General features: G+C 40.4%; 1 protein-coding gene across 2 annotated transcripts in view; it reads left to right on the top strand.

Moving 5' to 3' along the window:
* Positions 1 to 21,140, top strand: part of CNTN3 (contactin 3) — a 274,591-nt gene that overhangs the window by 236,242 nt on the left and 17,209 nt on the right. For both annotated transcript variants that reach the window (XM_075938655.1, XM_006113828.4), the window contains exons 12-17: positions 16,011 to 16,128; positions 17,017 to 17,175; positions 17,266 to 17,415; positions 18,858 to 18,928; positions 20,048 to 20,282; positions 20,465 to 20,580. In XM_075938655.1, coding sequence (XP_075794770.1) covers positions 16,011 to 16,128; positions 17,017 to 17,175; positions 17,266 to 17,415; positions 18,858 to 18,928; positions 20,048 to 20,282; positions 20,465 to 20,580 — 849 coding nt within the window. The remainder of the gene's footprint in view (positions 1 to 16,010; positions 16,129 to 17,016; positions 17,176 to 17,265; positions 17,416 to 18,857; positions 18,929 to 20,047; positions 20,283 to 20,464; positions 20,581 to 21,140) is intronic.

The following is a 21,140-nucleotide window of genomic DNA, read 5'->3' as shown; positions in this document are numbered from 1 at the left end:
CTTATGGTACCTCTACACTGTCCCCAGGAGTGGGCTTCTCATGTTGGGTAGGCAGATGCATGCTAGCTCTGCTTAAGCCAGCACACTAAAAATAGCGCTGTAGCTCGAGTGGAGCAGAGATGCCAGCTGAGAACAAACCCTTCTGGACACTTGGGTACTTGTTTGACTAGTCTAAGCATCTGCCTGTGCAACCTCCAGCTACCCAAGCTATTTTTGGCATGATAGCCTGAGAGCTAACATATATCTCTCCCCCAGCTGCAGGGTAGACACATACCCTTAGCACTGTATTGCCTTCCCCATAGGAGATTAGTTGTTATGAATTACAGGCACAGAGCTTGCTGTTGTGCATATTACATAATACAGATAAACTAGATACCTGAAGCACAAGAATACAAAATAATTACCAATTTTAGAAAGTTGTTTGCAGCCCACAATGTCTCTTTGAACCACAGGTGAGGGTCCAAATAAATTGAAAACAAGTTGTTTGTTGCCAAGCAGAAATTTGTTTAAACCGGTCCTTCATGAGAATGCATCCCATGTTCTTTGCAGCGTTTGCATTCCTCAATGGTGCACGGCTTCAATGTTTAGTCTTTGCTACAGTCAATCACAAATTGACTGAACCGTGAAATGCATATTAATAGTCCCAACATTGTCACTTTGATTCATATCTATAAATACTGACATTTCCATTAATAACTATCAAAAAGGGTTCTTTTTACTCAGACCGTGGGCAGTCTGTCTAAGAACAGTTAAAGGTCAGATGTATCAGAAGTGCAGTTCTACACAGCAAGACTGGGAAGAAGTTTGTATGAATATTGTGTTGAGTGTGCTACTGTAGATTTGCTAGTTAAGTGGTGTTTGTAAAGCACATTGCTAACATTATCACATTCTGCACTTGCTCGATACATAGATCTTCCACTAATAATGTAAAAACTTGCAGAAAATGCAACAGAAAAGCACAGTATAGATCTGAGAAGAAGATATTTTCCAAATTTCGCCCTGAGGTGAAACCCACACAAAGTTTTTAACATAATTGTTACAAAAGTATTGTATGTCATACAATTGTTATGATGTAGTTGGTGTCACAGAAACTTGATGGGATAACGCACATGACTGGAATATTGGTATAGAAGGTTACAGCTTGCTCAGGAAGGATACGCAAGGAAAAAAAGGGAGGAGGTGTTGCCTTATAATTAAAAATAAATACACTTAACTGAGGTGGAGATGGACATAGAAGACAGACTTGTTAAGAGTCTCTGGGTTTGGTTAAAAGGGGTATAAAATAAGGGTGATGTCATGCTAAGGGTCTATTACACACCACCTACCCAAGCAGAAGAGGTGGATGAGGCTTTTTTTAAACAACTAACAAAATCATCCAAAGTGCAGGATTTGGTGATGACGAGGGACTTAATTGGGAAACTAACACAGCAGGGCACAGATGCTCCAACAAGTTCTTGGACTGCATTGGAGACAATTTTTTATTCCAAAAGGTTGAGAAAGCTACTGGGGGGAAGCTGTTCTTGATTTGATTTTTAACATATAGGGAGGAACTGATTGAAAATTTGAAAGTGGAAGGCAGCTTGGGAGAAAGTGACCATGAAATCATAGAGTTCATGATTCTAAGGAATGGTAGAAGGGAGAACAGCAAAACAGAGACGATGGGTTTCAGGAAGACAGATTTTAGTAAACTCAGAGAGCTGATAGGTAAGATCCCATGGGAAGCAAGACTAGGGGCTCATCTAGACTGCATTCCTCTCTCAAAAGAGGAATGCAAATGAAGCAGATCGAAAATTCAAATGAAGTGCGGATTTCAAATCTTGCGATTCCTTTGCATAATCGCGCGAGATTGCTTTTTTGAAAAAGGGTTTTTCAAAAAAACCCACAGTTTAGACGGGGGTCTTTTGTGGGGAAAAAACCCTTTTTTGAAAGAACCCATACTCCTGAAAAAATTAGGAGTACAGGTTCTTTCAAAAAAAAAATTTTGTTTAAAGAACCCCATGTAGATTGCGGGGATCATGATGGAATGCCTAACATAGTGAATGCTAGTGGAAATGGGGTAGGTTTAGAAGTTAAAATAAAAGGCGAAGTTAAAAATCACTTAGAAAAGATAGATGTCCGCAAGTCACCAGGACCTGTTGAAACGTATTGTAGAATACTCAAAGAGCTGATAGAGGAAGTATCTGAGCTGTCAGCTATCATCCTTGAAAAATCATGGATGTTGGGAGAGATTACAGAAGACTGGAAAAGGGCAAATAAAGTGTCCATCTATAAAAAAGGGAAATAAGAACAACCCAGGAAACTACAGACCAGTCAGTTTAACTTCTGTGCCTGGGAAGATAATGGAGCAAGTAATTAAGGCATTCATCTGCAAACATCTGGAAGAAAATAAGGTGACAGGTAACAGTCAGCATGGATTTGTGAAGAATAAATCATGTCAAACCAATCTGATAGCTTTCTTTGATAGGATAATAACAAGTCTTGTGAATAAGGGAGAAGCAGTGGACATGGTATACCTAGACTTTAGTAAGGCATTTGATACTGTCTTGCATGACCTTCTCAATAAACTAGGCCAATACAATTTAGATGGGGCTACTATATAGGGGGTGCGTACCTGGCTGGATAACCATTCTTTGAGAGTACTTATCAATGATTCACAGTCATGCTAGAAGGGCATAACAGGTGGGATTCTGCAGAGGTCTGTTTTGGGGCCGGTTCTGTTCAGTATCTTCATCAATGATTTAGATGATGACAGAGAGAGTACATTAAGTTTGCAGATGATACCAGTCTGGGAGGGATTGCAAGTGCTTTGGAGGATAGGGTCAAAATTCAAAACGATCTTGGCAAACTAGAGAAATGGTCTGAGGGAAATAGGATGAAGTTTAATAAGGACAAATGCAGAGTACACCACAATCAGTTTCACACATACAGAATGGGAAATGACTGTCTAGGAAGGAGTACTGCTGAAAGGGATTTAGGGGTCATAGTGGACCACAAGTTAAACATGAGTCAACAGTGTGACAGAAAAAGCAAACATGATTCTGGGATGCATTAATAGGAGCGTTGTGAACAAGACAGGATAAGTCATTCTTCTGCTCTATTCTGCGCTGATTAGGCCTCAATTGGAGTATTGTGTCCAGTTCTGGTCACCACATTTCAAGAAAGATGTGGAGAAGGTCTAGAGAAGAGCAACAAAAATGATTAAATGTCTAGCAAACAGGAGCTGTGAGGGAAGACTGAAAGACCTGGGCTTGTTTACTTTAGAAAAGAGAAGACTGAGGGGGGACATGATAGCAATTTTCAAGTATCTAAAAGGTGTTTATAAAGAGGAGGGAGAAAAAATTGTTCTCCTTGGCCTCTGAGGATAGTACAAGAAGCAATGGGCTTAAATTGCGGCAAGGGAGGTTTAGGTTGAACATCAGGAAATACGTCCTAACTGTCAGGGTGGTTAAACACTGGAATAAATTGCCTAAGGGGGTTGTGATATCTCCATCACCAGAGATATTTAAGAGCAGGTTACACAGATACCTATCAGGGAAGAACTAGATAGTGTTTGGTCCTGTCATAACGGCAGGGGATTGGACTCAGTGACCTCTCGAGATCCTTTCTAGTTCTAATGTTCTATGATTCAAGAGATCTCTCTTCCTGTATATGTGTAAATAATGAGGGTGCCAGTAGAAAGATGTTCAACAATATGTAGCTGAATTCTTGCATTTTGTAGGACCCATTAAAATTTGCTGTACTCGGCAAATGGCTTCCTCTTAATAAAAATTGCTGAGTGTCACCTGCCTTTGCATCCAAACGTTATGCAATGGCATTTCATAGTTTCAAAGGAAAAATCATATATGGGCTTAAGATGATTGGAAGGTTTGTGTACGCCTTGCAGAGCCATTTCTTAATTCTGAATGTTGTTTCGAATTTGTGGCTGTAAAATCTTCTGAGGGGTAGCTGTGTTAGTCTGTAACTTTAAAAACAATGAGTTTTTAAATATTTGTTAGTCTCTTAGGTGCCACAGGACTGCTTGTTGTTGTAAAGTCTTCATCAAACTTCCTATCACCAAAAGAACTAATAGAGGATTTAAATGTCCATCCATCGCAGGCAAAGGGTAACAGTTATCTGCTTGAATTCCCTTCAAGACTAATGCTGAAATATGCAAATTACTTCCCCAGTAATTGATATAGTGGAGGGCCATTCAAACCTTCATCAACACAAACTATAGCACTGCCTAATTCCAGGATAATCTTTCCAAAGCTGTCTGTTGGAACATATGCTAAGCATGGCAGGCAGTATAAAACCCCATGTCATCTGACCCTTTTGGCTGAATTTGAAATAATTTATTTGAATGATACAGGTATGTAAATAAGAAAATAGATTAAAAAGTTTCAGGCCATATTCTTAGCTGGTGTAAATTGGCATAGCTTCATTGTAGTCAGTGGTGCTTTTCTGATTTACACCAGCTGAGGATCCTGGCCCATGTAGGCTGTTTCTAAGGACATAATGAATTTGATTGTTCTCTCCATGTAGAGTTCTGCAGCACTTCTGCTCAGGGCTAGTTCTACAGCACTTCCCGCTCCAGGTTGCAGCACAAGAGTCGCAGTCTGGGCTTCTAATTGAGACATTTGGCTCTTGTAAAACACTTATGTCTATTTTCAGACACTCGCTGAACTGTGTCAGTCTCTGAAAGTCATGCTTTCTGTCTAATTAGCAAAGCAGTTGATTCACTAGAGTTACTGAGCAAAATTGGCTTCTAAAATGTTAAGAATCCCGACTCTACAAAACAAAAGAGAATTGCCCCATTTTTGGATGAGTTTGAGAAAATCAGTTGTTTTTATTTAGTTTTCAGTCACAGCCTGAGGAGGAGCTCCAGGTTTTCCCTTTCGCTAGTCAAACCTTTCTTTTCCATTTGTTATAATAACTTAGTTGAGCTGGCAGTCTCTCCCGTCTCTAGTAAGTATCCTCGACACTGAGCTAAAAAGTACGAGGATGCACACTCACCCTTTCTCCTCCACTCCTGGCTTCTTACCTAATGCCATGAGAAGCTTCCCAGCTGAGATAGGCAGAGTTTAGGAAACACCCCTTACTAGACATCTGTCTCCCTTGGGCTAGTTTTGATGGGGAGCTGCCTAGCACGCTGCCTTTTGTGAACCCTATTCTGAGGTGCCTCTCACTCCCCATTCATTGTACAGAGATGTCGTCTCCAAGCTTGTGCGTCCCAGTGGTAATTTAGGCACCAAAGGCATCTACATAGCATTGAATCATCTGCAGATGGCCCGTGTCAGCTGACTTCAGGTTGTGGGGTTTGGGCTGCAAGGGTGTAACATTGCAGTCTAGGTTTGGGGCGGAGCCCGGGATCTAGAACTCTTCTCCTATAGCAGGGTCCCAGAACCTGGTCTCCAGCCTGAGCTCAAATATCTAGGTTGTGATTTTACAGATCGTAGCTTGGATCCTGCGAGCCTGAGTCAGTTGACATTAGGGATGCGGAAGATAGCCAGTTAATGGGTAAGCATCACTCTAAATGGATAATGCTTACTGGTTCTGGTTAACAGGTAAAACCGGTAGAGACTGGGCTGCTACAGCCCCCTAAGGGGCTGCTTTGGGGGCTGGGAGTCGGGGGTCGGCAGCAGAGTTGGGGCCAGGCTGGAGCAGTCCCCAGCCTAGATCCCACATTTAGTTAGGTTGAGCTCACATTTAACTGGTTAACTGATTAACCAGGTGTTTGCATCCCTTGTTGACATGGTGTTATAATTGCAGTGTCTCTGAGGTCAGACCCATAGTCTGTGGCAGAGCCAGGACCTGAATTTAGATCTCCTTAGTCTCAGTCCATTCCTCCTCCCTTATTTTTCTGTGTCTGTTTGTCTAATATATTTACAGTATAGCCATCACCATACTATCTAGGTCTTTGTGTATGAAGGAGAGGGGTCATGATCCTAAGTCAATATATTTGTAACAAATTCTATTTAAGGCAATCCAATGCATTTAAAGGGGTATTTAAAAAAATATCCATTTAATCAAAGTATAAATGGTAAAGTTTGCCATAACTGCCAAATCCAGGAGGTTTTAGACTTAGTTCTAGCAGATACCACTGGTCTCTCAGTATATTTATTAAAGTTCTGTTTCCGATAGCTCTCTTCGTGTTAATGAAACCAATGACCAGTTAGATGTCTGACTCCCACTAAAAGTAATTGGAATTGAGGTATGTTTCTGTATCTTTGAGAATCTTCTCAGAGGGCATAACATTTCATCAGTAGACATGACAGAGGATCCATATACCAGTTGGCACTTGATTTAATGCAAGGGCATATAAGATAAATTAGATTTCTTTTGGAGAACAAGAGACCTTTGTAGATCTTACCATTTTTTTTATACAAATATTTCTGGAAATTTGGGCTGGCCATATGTCATGAATCCTCTGATTTCACAGCCTGCTAATACTATAATAATGCCATATTGCTACATAAATATTATTTATTTACCAGCTGAAAAATATAAAAAAGTAAGCTGACCAAAAAAAGGCTATCATGACTTAACAGAGTAAAAGATGTTGTTACAGACAAAAATACACCTTTTAAAAATTGGAATTAAGGCTATGTCTAGACTGCATTCCTCTCTCGAAAGAGGAATGCAAATGAAGTAGATTAAAAATTCAAATGAAGCGTGGATTTACAAATGTCGTGCTTCATTTGCATAATAGCATCCGAGCACTTTTTTGACAAAGGGTTTTCCAAAAAAAACCCTGCAGTCTAGACAGGGTTCTTTTGGGGAAAAACATCCTTTTTCTGAAAGAATCTGTACTACTGAAATAAGGTGTACAGGTTCTTTCGAATAAAGTTTTTTTTTTTTTTTAAAGAACCCCGTCTAAACTGCGGGGAGGATTTTGAAAAAACCCTTTGTCAAAAAAGCAGTAGGACACAATTATGCAAATGAAGCACAAGATATGTAAATCTGCATTTCATTTGAATTTTCAATCTGCTTCATTTGCATTCCTCTTTTGAGAGAGGAATACAGTCTAGACGGGCCCTAAGATCCTACGAAGGGAAAGAGACAGGAACATAAAGCCTGGTCAAAGTCAAGCATTAAAGGGATAATTAGGTCAAAAAATTAAAGGGATAAAAAGGTCAAAAAATGTGAGGAGCAAATAGCAAAAGACACAAAAACTAATGGCATATTTTTTAAAGTGCATAAGAACCATGAAGTCTGCCAAATAATTAGTGGGGCTACTGAATGATCAAGGTGCTAAAGGAGAACTCAGAGAAGACAAGACCTTTATGGAAAAGTTTTAAATTAATTTATGCACCGGAGCTATTCTTTTTAGGTGACAAGTCTGAGGAACTAGCCCATATTGAGGTGTCAGTAGATGAGATTTTAGAACAAATTGATAAATAAAATAGTATACGCCATCTGGACTAGATGGTATTCACCCAAGACTTCTGAAAGAACTCAAATATGAAAATGCAGAACTACTAATTGTGATATGTAAACTATTACTGAAATCAGCCTCTGTACCAGATGACCAGAGGATATCTACGGTAACACTAAGATTTTTTAAAAGCCTCCAGAGACAATCCTAGCTATTAAGGCCAGTAAACTTCACTTTGGCACCAGGCAACTTGAATGAAAATATAGTAAAGAACAGAATCATTAGGCACACGAACACTATACGTTGGGGAAGAGTTAACATGGCTTTTATAAAGAGAAATTATGCCTCACCGGTTAGAATTCTTTGAGGGGAGGGGTCAACAAAGATATAGACTAAGTTGACCCAGTGGATAAAGTATACTTGGACTTTCAAAAAACCTTTGACTAGGTCCCTCACCGAAGGCTCATAAGCAAAATATACAGGTATAAGAGGGTAGGTTGTCTCCTAGACCAGTAATTGGTTAGAAGACTGAAAACAAGGGGTACATCTAGACAGCACCCTTCTGTTAGAATAAGCTACGCAATTTGCACTATGCAAATTGCATAGCTTATTCCGAGTCTAAGTTGAAAGAGCTTATTTTGAAATTTTGCACTATTCCAACAAATCTCTTAACCCTCGGTTACAGGGATGCCAGAATAGCAAAACCGCTATTTCGGGAAATAGCTCATGCTTTTAAAGACACGGCATTGCTATTTTGGAATACTCCCGGTATCCCAAAATAGCAACGCAGTCTAGACATACCCAAAGGGTAGAAATAAATGGTCAGTTCTGAGACTGCAGAATGGTAAATAATGGTGTCCCCCAGGTAACTGTATTGGACCACAGTTCTGTTCAGTATGTTCATAAAGGACCTGGGAAAAAAGGGAAAAAGTGAGATGGCAAAGTTTTCAGATGTTACAAAACTATTAAAATTAGTTCTGTCCAAAGCTGAGTGTGAAGAGTTGCTAAGGGATCTCACATAATTCGGTGACTGGGCAACAAAATGGAAAATTAAATGCACTGTTAAAAAATGCAAAGTAATGTACACTAGAAAGTATAATCCCAGAAAAATATACAAAATAATGAAGTTTAAATTAGCTGCTCCTACTCAAGAAAGAGATCTTGGAATGTTGTGAATAGTTCTCTGAAAACATCTGACCAATGTGCAGCAGAAGTCAAAAAAGCTAACAGTAGGTTTGGCACCGTTAGGAAAGAGATCTATAAAAAGATAGTAAACATCATAATGCTGCCATATAAATCCATGGTATGCCCACACCTTCAATATTGCATGCAGTTCTGATCGCCCATCTAAAAAAATGTATTAAAGTATACTAGAAAAAGTATAGAGAAGTGCAATAGATTAATTAAAGGTGCAAATGGATTTTAAAAAATGGGGTTGTTCAGTTTAGGGAAGATTAAAATGGATATGATGGAGATCTATAAAATCATGGTGTGGAAAAAGTGAATAAGTAAGTGTTATGTGCCCATTCTCAAACACTAGAACCAGGGTTCACCCAAGGAAATAAGCATTAGGTTTAATGCTAACAAAAAAAAAAAAGTACTTCTTCACACAACACACAGCTAACCCGTGGAACTCTTTGCTGGAGATGTTGTAAAGGGAAAAATTATAATTGTCTTCAAAAAAGAATTAGATAAGTTTATGGAGGATAGACCTATCAATGGCTGTTAGCCAAGATTCAACCCTATGCTCTGGGTGTCCCTAAACCTCTGACTACTGAGGGATTGTATTATAGGGGAATGATCACTCGGTAAGTTGCCCTGTTCTGTTTATTCCCTCTGAAGCATCTGACGCCAGTGAATATCGGCAGACATGATACTGGACTTGATGAACATTGGCCTGAGCCTATGTGGCCATTTATATAGCTAAAGAGACCAATTTTGGTGGTGACTGTCAGTGACTAGTACAAATGCAAAATAACTTTTCTCTTTGAGATGAGCAATGATGTAATAATATAGTGGGAGTTCCTGGAACATTCTTGAGGGAAGTAGCATGTCATCAATCTTGACATACAGCAGCTCTTGGAAATGTTACTGGTAGCACCTGTTATGCAATGTACAGCTTTTCCATATGGCCCCAAAAATGCCAGGATATAACATTGTTTTACATCTTTTCTGTTAGACGGATGAATCATAGGAGAAGCATGGAGATTCAGGCAGTTTTTGAAATTGTGAACAGATTGCCTGTAAACGGCTTCAGATATCACCTGGGCGGACAATCCAGCAACAGTTGAAATTGTCACGCAGCCAATGCAATTAAATGCAAGAATGGATTTAGTTTTTTAATGCTTTCAGTCTAGTTCCATCCATGACTAGGGAGCACAAAAGCACCCTTAAAGAGATGCACAGTGCAAAGGTGCAGCGTGGATTTCTTTTTAACATTGACCATGCTGGTTCGCGCCACGCTGGCCTTGGCTTGTAAATTCTGCGGCGCACAATGTCGTTACAAGTGCCTATATAGTATGAGCTGCCAATTTCCATAGGTTAGTGCAATATGCAGCAGGGAAGATGACCTTCCTGTCACCTTGTCCAGACTAGAAAAGATTTAATCGTGCTGGGTCAGAGATGCCAATGAAACATTCTCTGTTGCTAACTCTCTAAGGATCAGTGACAGGAGAGAGCACCAGCTGTTACAGCTGTATTGGCCATGTATTTTCAGGATATTCCCTAATGACTTATGTGAAACTTCAGGACTTTGATAGCAGTATATTATTTGGGATGTGATATATGAAAAATATTGGAACTTCTTTTATAGCACTATATTGTTTCTTGAAATTAAAAAGGGGATTTGGTTTACCCCATACTAACTTGTCATCCAAAGAGCAGTCAGACTTTTATTTAAAGTAAAATTCTGTTTGACACTCCTCTGGGTAAATGTATGTGGAGAAGTCTTAGTACAAGATTAGTTTGAGAGGATACAGTGCAGTGTTGAGACTATGGACTGAATGCACACATTCCACCAGGTAGTTTCTATACTACAGGTTGCCTTGGCATTGCTTGGTCTTGGGAGTATATTTAGTCTGCTATTGGTGGTATGATTACATATAGTGATACCCAAATTAGCTTTAATCAAGCTAGCTCAGATACCAGTAGCAGTGAACTCATGGCAGCATGCACTTTAGTAATAGCCACCCTCTAAATACATCTGCAGGGTCTCAGGTGGGCTTCTACAGTCCTATCCCTTCACTGCTATTGGTTCCCATGATGACTAGGTTAAAACTACCTCAGATATGTCTACGCAAATTGCAGTCATGCACCCTGATTTGCAGTGTAGATGTACAGCTCAGTATATTATGGGGTATTGCAGCCAGTGTTAGTACTGTCCTGTAAATTCTTTCCCTGTAATACTTTGCGTGTGGATTATATTAATGAACATAACCTTACATGTATTAAGTCATTCCTCTACAATAAGGGGAGCTGTTAAAACTTGCTTTAAGGTTGTGTTACACAAAGAGGCAGTGGGTGATATTGCTGGGACCAGCATTTTTTAAAATAAAGCCCAGGCTTGACTTTTGCTCTCATTCAACTCACCAGCGAAATTTCTTTTGACTTGAATGAAGCAGGAATAATACCCAAGACACAAACTGGTAACAATATTGCAAATGTATGTAACATTTATTTTAGAGCCTTGTATTTTTAATAATGGGCAGTCTCGGTGGAAACAAATGATCCTTGAAATATTAGAATCACAATCCAAGTGCCAGTGGCTGTGAACATAAAACAAACAACTCAATGAGTTTCGTGTTTATTCATTCAGATTACAGACTTAAAGATTGCCCACGTACATTTCTCAGCGACTTAGGCAGACTTTTGTAAGTGCAATGAGGAATAATAAAACAACAATTATCCAAAGCAGTGGCCCTTCTCTTGTCTCCCACACATCGTTAAATCACCAGCCATGTGACCAACGTTACTGAAAGGCCCCACCAGACAGGAATTCCACTTTCTAAGGCATCACTCCTCTACCTGACAAGTGGGGTTTAAAGCATGCCTGGAAGGTCAACAGATTTTGGTCAACAAATTTCTCAAGTCTTCCAGGATGTATCTATTCTAAAAGGTGGCATTTCTTCATTCTGTAGAAGGGCAATTTTATTCAGAATAAAAGTCCGCTAGTCCTCAAATGGGAGGAAAAGGTGCTGTATTAAACTGCATAGCTGTTAAGAAGCGGAGAATATTTACAGATGACTGTTGCAATGTAAAACGCTTTCTCATTTGTGCTCACCATCCTTAGTCATGCTTACAATGTTCTAACTGTGTGAAGTTCTTAGAAATGGAGGACGGGAAGGAACTACATGAGGTAATCTAGTCCACCCCCTGAGCTAAGGCAGATTAAGTATATGTTCTGTTCCTACACTCCATTGATGAGGATTCCACAACCGCCCTAAGTAACCTCTTCCAGTATTCAACTTTCCTTAAACAGAGGCAGCAGTTATAAGAGGCTGGGGAAGGCACTGCCTTCCAAAGCGCCTGCTCAGCCCCCCCACCCCATACTCCTCCCTCACAACACTTTAGTGTAGGTGCACTGGGGGCAGAGTGTTGCTCCTCCCAAGTGCCTGCCCTCCCCCTGCCTCAGGGCTAGGGAGGCTAGAGCCACATTTCACCCATCCTCCACATGCTCCAGGGCAGGGGAGGCTGGGGCCACATGCCACCTGCCCTTCCCATGCTCTGAGACAAGGAGGCTCACACCATGCACTGCTCCACCTCCCTGTGGTGCTCCAGGTGGGGAGGCCCTTGGCTCCCATGAAGTGTGTTCCCTGGGACAGAAGGGCCGGGGTTGGAGGCAGGGATGGGGCTTCCCTTCCCCAGCCCTGCCTTCACCCCCCACCCAGGTCCTTACTGTTAGAGACATTGTCTCAGTATCTAACCTAAATCTTCCTTGCTGTAAAATTAGCAATCTCTTACGTATTCAAAGACTGTTATTGTACCACACTCGGTCTTCTCTTCCGGAAGCTAAATGTCAACTTTCAGCCTTTCCTCCCAAGTCGTGTTTTTTATGGTGCTAATGTTTACAATGACCTACTTGGCCTGTGTATGTCTCTATGAAATGGCTGAGCCATTCAGAACTATTTTATTACTCTTCTCTGGCTGGATTGTTTCTGCCTGAAGCATGGCTGATATCAATAATAATAATAATAATACATGTATGGTATGTTATCGGTATTAGTCTACAGCCACGATTAATGCAAACACACAGGAAGTCTGTCTCTAAAGAACTGACAGTCTAACTGCACAAGTCAAAAGGCAGGAGGAGAAATATACCCAAGGTTGAGTGAATGACATGACCAAGGTCACTGAGATCAGTAATAGCACCATGATTAGGACGGTCAGTCTAGTTCAGTAGACTTTGCTACCTGTCTAAACAATGTTGATGCTCCTTTAATAACCCTTGAGAAGAGGGCCGCAAGCAGTGAACTTTTCTATCAGCCAAAGGATCCATGGATGGCCTGTTTCAAATTCTTCTGCAGGTGGCAGGACTTGCAGGCTGCGTCAGGGGGCCAGCTTCTGATTTTGGCTCCTGTAAATTCATCATGAATCCCTTGAAGTCAGTTTGGTCCCCGATTTACCACAATAAAACCTAAGTTAGGTTCTGACTTCAGAGACCCACCGCTTAGGAAGGTAGGATATGAAATGCCATAAAAGGAGTTTCTCAGCAGCTGGAAAAAAAGGGATGTCCCTTCTTCTGAAGGATCTTCTATGGCTGTGCAAAGAGAAAGGGTATATCCAAGTGCCATCAGCTACTGTTGCTGCTGAATTAAGCCCTAAAGCAATTAAACCCTAAAGCAAACCCTAAAGTATTGCAGCAATACATGTGACATTGCAACTCCAACATTTCCCAGTGTATTTTGAAATTACAGCCATCCATCAAGGCTCACAGCTACCCTCTCCAGAGCGCAGGAGGGAATCTGAGGAAAGAAGAATGCACTGTAGATGGAAATGGTTAGTTAAAAACCAAAAATAACACCAAGAATATCAAGAAAATCTTAACATCAAGGGAATTCTGCCCAAGAGCTACAAATATACAACTAAAAATATTCCTGTGGCATAAAATATGGGACACCCACCATGGAAAGTTTGCAGAAGGGGAAAAACATAATTTTATTATATATAAGGACATGAAAGTTTGATGTGGGGTGCGTGGGCGGCTGCAAAATGGACTCTAAAACCAATCCAATCTTGTTTCATCCTATTGTAATTTACTTACACGCCTACAGAAGAAGTTGCATTTTTTCATAGCAATTTCACCTGGCTACATTTTCTAAAAGTCTGTTGTATCGAGACTATATTAGGACTCTACACAGGCATGTTCCCTTGCATTGAGAATGCAAACTTCACAAGTCACTAAGAGGCCCTTTCACTCCGCAACTACATCAATGTATTAGAGAAGATGAGGTTAGTGAATCATGGGAGTGACTGAGCAGTCCATGACAGCAGAATTTCAGAGGACTTACTGTGCTGCTGCAGGGATGCTGACACCTGATCTCTGTAGAGAAGGGGAGTTTAGGCTCCTGGTGGGACAGAACACAGACCCACTGGCCAAGACTGCATGGAGGAAGAGGAGAGCATGGTCACAGGGTCAGATACCCCATTGCTTAGTGGCTCCTGCCTCATCAGTTGTCAGAACTCCCAATTATCCAAATAAAAGCAATGTTCCCCATGCTATTTTGACAGCTGGGAGTACACTGTATACCGAAACACTCCCTTGAATTGTGCATATTCATAGCCTTATGGAGACCATCATATGTATCAGAGGAGTAGATGGAAAAAAAAGTAAGTGAAGAAGCGCACTGTAAGTGGGTGACATTCAATTTTCTACAATCCTGTCATCCTGATATCCTAACCAGGAGCCTACACCTCCTTTCTGCATCTTAAACTTACACATCCAGGACCATATTTGACTTAAGTGTTCAGCCCCTTTTGCATTTTATCACTTCAAGATGTATCCAGCTCTGCTTGGGTCCTTAACTCAATTAAATGATTTAAATGAAGTAAAACAAAAATTATCGAGGCTGGGGCTGGGAATGAGGGGTTCAGTGTGCAGGCTACTCTGGGGAAGAAAGACTATTCCAGTCCTCTCTCACTGCAGCATCTTGGGGCCAATGAGATGCACCTCTCTATGGCTGCTGCAGCTCCAGCAGACACAGCTGAGGGAGGAGTGCATATCCCTCAGCAGGGGCAGATATAGGTTCATATGTCCCCCTACGCTCTCCAGCCAGAGTGAGGAATGCAGCAAACTGCACTTTCCCCTCGCTCCCTGACAAAGGGGAAGAGCCGGCAATATTCCTGTATGAGTGGAAGGGGAGCTTTAGTCCCCCCCGACCTTCCCTAAAAGGTGCCTGGAGGCAGAGAGACTTGAGACTGGTGTAATCCTGGATGGGTGTGGTGCCCTGGGGCAACCCCTTTCACCTGCCTGGTGGTGGTCTCTTTTCCATATGGTTTTATGAGAATTAATCCCATTTAAGGCACAGCTCATTTTCTTGGCACAAACAGTCCCTTATTTTGTTGTACGTTATAAGAGGAAGCTGCCTACTGAATTTGATGGTTCTAATTCTTACTGTTTAGAACAGTGGTTCCCAAACTTTTGGGCATCATGCTCCCCTTTTGATTTTTGAGAAACCTTCATGCCCCCCTCCCAAAAAATAGCAGCAAAACGTGGAGTGGGATTGACGGGGGGGTGTGTAGCTGGGTCGCCTTGTGCCCCCCCTGGAATTTCTTCATGACCCCCCTCAGGGGGGCACGCCCCTCAGTTTGGGAACCCATGGTTTAGAAGGTTCTTGAACAAACAAACGGACACACTCACAGACAGACAAACGCTCTCAAATAGATAGTAGATTCAGAGGAACCAGAATTGGCATTCTGATTGTTAAAATAAGCTATTTGCGTCAAGGCATTCACTAATATTTCCAACATATTACTGTAATTAATCTCATGGATAGATATTCCACAAATCCCCTAGAAATCAAATATTTCAAGCTTAAACAGACCTTTTGTGAATTACTTGTTTATCACAAGTAGTGTTCTCTGTAAGCTGTGTACTTGTGGGGCTGCTCAGAAGAGATTCAGATGTCCCCCAGCTGATAAGCAGAATGCCCGCAGCTAAGTGTTTTGTTTCTCCTGGAGGTGCACATTTTCACATGCCTCCGTGCACATAAAAATGTATTTGGCACATGGACGGATATGGTTAGAGAGCACATTTATCACAAGATACATATTGCTAAATCACATAATCTTATGTCAAGATCTGTAGGCCAACTAACTAGACCTCATACTTTTGCAAAGCCTGTAACAAATATTTTTATAAATTTTCTTTTGGCCCCTATCTACATTACAGCTTTACTTGCTTTTCTTATTGTTTTTGTTTAGCATTTCTTAACAAAAATGTAATAAGCTCTTTAGATAAAAGCCTCCCTGAATCAGTACAGGAGATTAGAGCTCAAAACAAGGCATATTAGTTATAATACAATGAACAATTTTTCCCCTTCTTACTGAGCAGCTGTACTTTGGAAACACCAGGCATTTTGGACAGCTTGTTTATTGGTTTTATAGAATGTGAACCTTGAATTACATTAATAACTAAATAAAAACTTTACTTATTCAACAGAGCGCATCAGGAGACTTAATGATTAGAAACATCCAGCTGAAACACAGTGGAAAATACGTTTGCATGGTAAAGACAGAAGTAGATAGTGTGTCATCAGCAGCAGATCTGATAGTGCGAGGTAAACTTTGGCTATTATTTTGTTGATCTTATTTTCTAATGATTTTCCTAGATCAATCTGTGAGAGACAGAAGGAGATAGATTATTATTTGAACTATACACCCGTAAGGAGGAAGAGGAGTGTGAACATTTCCCTGCATATAAACTCTTCATTACTGATTAGCCAGCTGAGTTTATTACAAGAAAAACAAATATAATACAGTGAAAAAACCCTTACAAATCTATGTTCATTCCATGTATTTTAAAATACACTGGACATTTTATAGTGGTGGCTGAATTGTTGAGCATTTCATCACCAACCTTCCTACCCCTTTCGAACAGAGAGTCTTTTTCTTCTATCTGTGCAGCACCTAGTACAGTGGGTCCATGACTAGAGCTCCTAAGTGCTACCTCCATAATGATAATAACATCCTCTTCAGTTTTCTGTGAGGCAAAGGCTGTATGTTTTGCAGGGTTTCACCAAATCAGGATTTTCTAGCATGCTGCAGAAAGTGTGCCTGGCTGAATTGCTGTCCAGGGTGCTGATCTCGTATGCTGAAAAATTGCTACAGTGTATCATACAATAAACAGCTTTAGATAACAAATTGGAGGACTACAGACCTGCATTAGTAAATTAAAGGCTGATATCAAGAATAAAGAAAAAGGCTTTGCATTTGGAAAAGTAGAGGAATCCTTCTGAACAAAAATAATCTGTGCCATAGTTTTGGAATTACTATTTCACAGCTATGAAATATCAGACAGACGTCAGGAAATATGAAAACTGGTATTTTCATTGCAAGCTAAACTGTTTTATTAGAGCTGATAGAATAGGAATCAGTTGGGGATGTTTATGCTGTTCTACTTTCACAACATACCACCAACCTTTCAGTCTGATTTCTGATTGTATTAGGCTCCCCTGGACCTCCTGAAAATGTGAAAGTGGATGAAATAACGGATACCACAGCTCAACTCTCTTGGCGAGAGGGTATGGATAATCACAGCCCAGTCACTACTTATACCATTCAGGCAAGAACACCATTTTCAGTGGGTTGGCAGAGAGTCACAACAGGTAAAATGAGCAATTGTGTTATATGGCCATTTAAAATAGTTGTTTGAGGGAAGGGAGAAGTTCCTAATACCCCACAATTTTTTGGTACAGTTCCTGACGTCATCAATGGAAACACTTACACGGCCACAGTAGTGGATTTAAATCCTTGGGTTGAATATGAATTTCGTGTCGTTGCCAATAACAAAATCGGAGGTGGAGAACCTAGTTTACCCTCAGAAAAAGTAAGAACTGAAGAGGCAGGTTAGTGGGTTTTTCTGTTGGTTTTTTTAATGTATTTGTTTATCATTAAAGTACCTTGGCTATAAAACAAGCATTCAGACCAGTAATCCTAGTCATACAATTTGGAACTACTGTCCAGTATAAAGGCACGTAACTAATTTGTGATTTTCTATGCAGTTAGAACGGTGGCATTGCTCCACTGCTGTCATCAACAAAACATCCTAATACATGCTGCAGCATGCTGAGATTTTGTTGTGTTCAGTCAGCTATGCAGAGACTAAAGATTTCAATGGATGGAGAGGAGGTTTCTTTATTTTATTAAATAAAGGAGTAGAACAGTGCAAGTTTCAACATGCATTATCTCACATTTGCACTTAGTTCAACCAGAAGAAAGCATCACTTGTACTAGACAATAACAAGATGTTTTCATAGTACAGCGCAGGAGCCCGGCCTTCCTCACACATGTAATGTTCTGCCATTAGCGCTATTGAACACTTATAGGTGATGGATAACAAAGCACACACTCCGGTGTTCACATGCCGATAAGGAAAAGCAATTTTAATCACTACAGGTTGGAATTGCTAGAGAAGGTCACTAAATAGTTGCATTTTCACTGATGCACTGAAGCATTAAATGAGTCTTTACAGAAAAAAAGAAAACAAAGCACAAGGTTAGAAAATTACTCTGTCCAACAAGCCCTGGTTTTACTGTTTCAGAAACACAAGGGGAATTGAGTACAAGTGTGGGATTTTCATTGCAGTCAGCATTATGAATGTTTACAGAGAATGCAAAAAGTTGGGGCATAAAACAAGTATGTGTGATTAACAAAAACATTTCTGAGCTCAAGAGAGCAGGAGGGAATTATGCATTAAACACCTTTCTCATGAAAATCTAACACTATCTTTCTGTCAAGGCTACTGCTAATTTGTTTATCATGGGGGTAGGTATAAGTTGTACTTTTTTTTTTCCATTCTTAGGCATGGTAGTTTTCCCAGTTTTGCTTTTCTTCTACTTTTTATTATTTTGATATATCTGATACATATAAGATGTGTCCAAAAATAATATATTGATGAATTCCATTCGGTGGTAGTTGCAACCGAGTAAGACATTGCCTGCATGATCTGTGCAACATACTCAGCATGACAGCTTGGAGTATGTCTCAGGTTGTTTGGGGACTCTTACATTTTAAACCACAAATGTGGCATAGTGCATAATCCTGCAAATCAGTGAGCTTCTGCCTTAAGTTATGTGGAAAGCACAGCAAGTGCACAAGAAAAGTGAGTGCAAGAAATGCTTGGAGCTTCTGAGGGTTGAGCGCACACCATAGTGTAGAAACAACTGCCCTGTTTCGAGAAATGAAGTCAATTAAAACTCTGAGATCCCTTCAAACCATAGATTAGTGCCATACAGTGCCATCTGTTTAATTTGTGTCTACATATCTAAACTGTGTTTCTTTTTCCCAGTTCCTGAAATACCCCCTTCTGAAGTAAGTGGGGGAGGAGGCAGCAGGTCTGAACTGGTCATAACATGGGATGTAAGTTTTCTGGCAGGAGATTTTCTTGTTCAAATTCCTGCTCCACGATTAAACCATTTGCATTCAGCAACATCTCATCTAGGACATATGAGTGTGTAAACATTCTATCATGTGAGCTATGCATATTTCCTTCCCACCTTCTCTTCTCTTACGGTATGTCTACACTACCACCCTAGTTCGAACTAGGGTGGTAATGTAGGCAACCGGAGTTGCAAATGAAGCCAGGATGTGAATTTCCCAGGCTTCATTTGCATAAAGCCGGGCGCCGCCATTTTTAAATGTCCGCTAGTGCGGACTCCGTGCCGCGCAGCTACACGCGGCACGGAGTCCGCACTAGCGGACATTTAAAGATGGCGGTGCCCAGCTTTATGCAAATGAAGCCCGGGAAATTCAAATCCCGGGCTTCATTTGCAACTCCGGTTGCCTACATTACCACCCTAGTTCAAACTAGGTGGAGTGTAGACATACCCTTAGTTGTTGTCCCAGAACAGAATCAACAGAAAACATGAGACTGCTACCGGCTTAGCACAGATGTTAAGAGAAGTGTAGAAGCATACTGTTGAAGAGTCAAGCAGAAAAAATATGCCTTGAATTTGTCCACTTCCAGTGGCATTCTGGAGCATCTGTTTGATTCTGCTAGTTTTGGACTTCCCATGCTGGCACATAGGAGTAAAGGAGACAGTTGGGTAATACTTCATATTAAGAGTTCCATTTATAAATCATTTATAAAAGGTTTAATAAATGCTATAAAAATGTTACATTCAGAAGTACAATGTGTTATTGATAGTTTCACTTCAATAGGTGTTAAATAGCTATAACCCACAGTAGTAAGCAATGTGTTGTCCTCATCGACTTATTAACTTTTCATATAGATATGAATAATTTCTTAACCCTTTATAAACAGTTTATAAATGGAATCTTAATATAAAATGTAGCAATTTTTTTCTATTTTTGCTCATTTTCTGTCAATCCAATTTACTTAGTGAAAAACAAGCAACATTCCTAACAATGTATGGTGTTAAAGGCAGTTTTCCAGTATAAATTGTGAGGTAGCCTGAAGGAAGCATGCTTTAAAATACCACTCATAAGCCATGAACTTGTATCTTTCTTTTTGTACAGCCTGTTCCTGAGGAGCTACAAAATGGTGAAGGATTTGGATATGTTGTTGCTTTCCGACCTCTTGGCATTACAACATGGATACAGACCGTAGTCACGTCTCCTGATACACCAAGATATGTCTTTAGAAATGAAAGCATCCTGCCGTTTTCACCGTATGAAGTCAAAGTTGGTGTATATAATAATAAAGGAGAAGGGCCATTTAGCCCAGTAACCACAGTGTTTTCTGCTGAGGAGGGTGTGTGTTTGAATCCTCTCTTGAATGGTTTTCTTAATGCATGTTTAATAATAGTACAATAGCTGAATGAGTATTTGCTTAACAGTTATGGAGGCCATTTTCAATTCAAAGCCATGCTGACATTTTTATTTTCCTTGTTTCCTAATGCTACTGTTCTCTTATGTTTTTATTTCCAAATACAGAGCCTACCATAGCACCTTTTGGTGTCTCTGCAAAAAGCCTGTCATCTTCAGTAATTGAAGTGTCCTGGAATGCCATTCCTTGGAAAATGAGTAGTGGACGGTTACTGGGTTATGAGGTAAATCTCTTGAACTATGCACCTTGCAGTAAGGTAGCATGGCCATAATTATGTTTTGTTTCCTATTTATTTATTTGAGGGTTAGCAGTCATTCAGTATGTTCAAATAATAATTTGAATATAGTGGTAGGAATAGATTACCGACCACCTGACCCGGATGGTGGTGGATGATGGTGATTGTGAAATGCTCAGGGTGATTAGAGAGTGTATAAAATAGAAACCTCAATAACTATGCTGGGATTTCAGCTATACCCACACCCAGTAATTAGAATTATTTGAGGGGAGCAACAAACATATGGAGAAGGGTGATTCAGTGTATATAGTATACTTAGACTCTCAGCCTTTGACATGGTCCTTCAACAAAGACTCTTAAGCAAGGTAAGTAGTCATGGGGAAGAGGAAATTTCCTCTTATGGTTCAGTAGATGATTAAAAGACAGAATAGGAATAAATGGTCAGAATGGAGAGAGATAAATAGCAGCGTTCCTCAGGAATCTATACTGGGACCAGTGCTGTCCAACATGTTCATAAATGATCTGGATAAAGGGGGTAGACCATGAGA

Source organism: Pelodiscus sinensis, chromosome 11 (genome assembly GCF_049634645.1).
Source record: "Pelodiscus sinensis isolate JC-2024 chromosome 11, ASM4963464v1, whole genome shotgun sequence".
In the NCBI taxonomy this organism is placed as follows: domain Eukaryota; kingdom Metazoa; phylum Chordata; order Testudines; family Trionychidae; genus Pelodiscus; species Pelodiscus sinensis.
The sequence above is the reverse complement of the archived record's forward strand: the minus strand, read 5'-3'. Positions and strand labels throughout refer to the sequence as shown.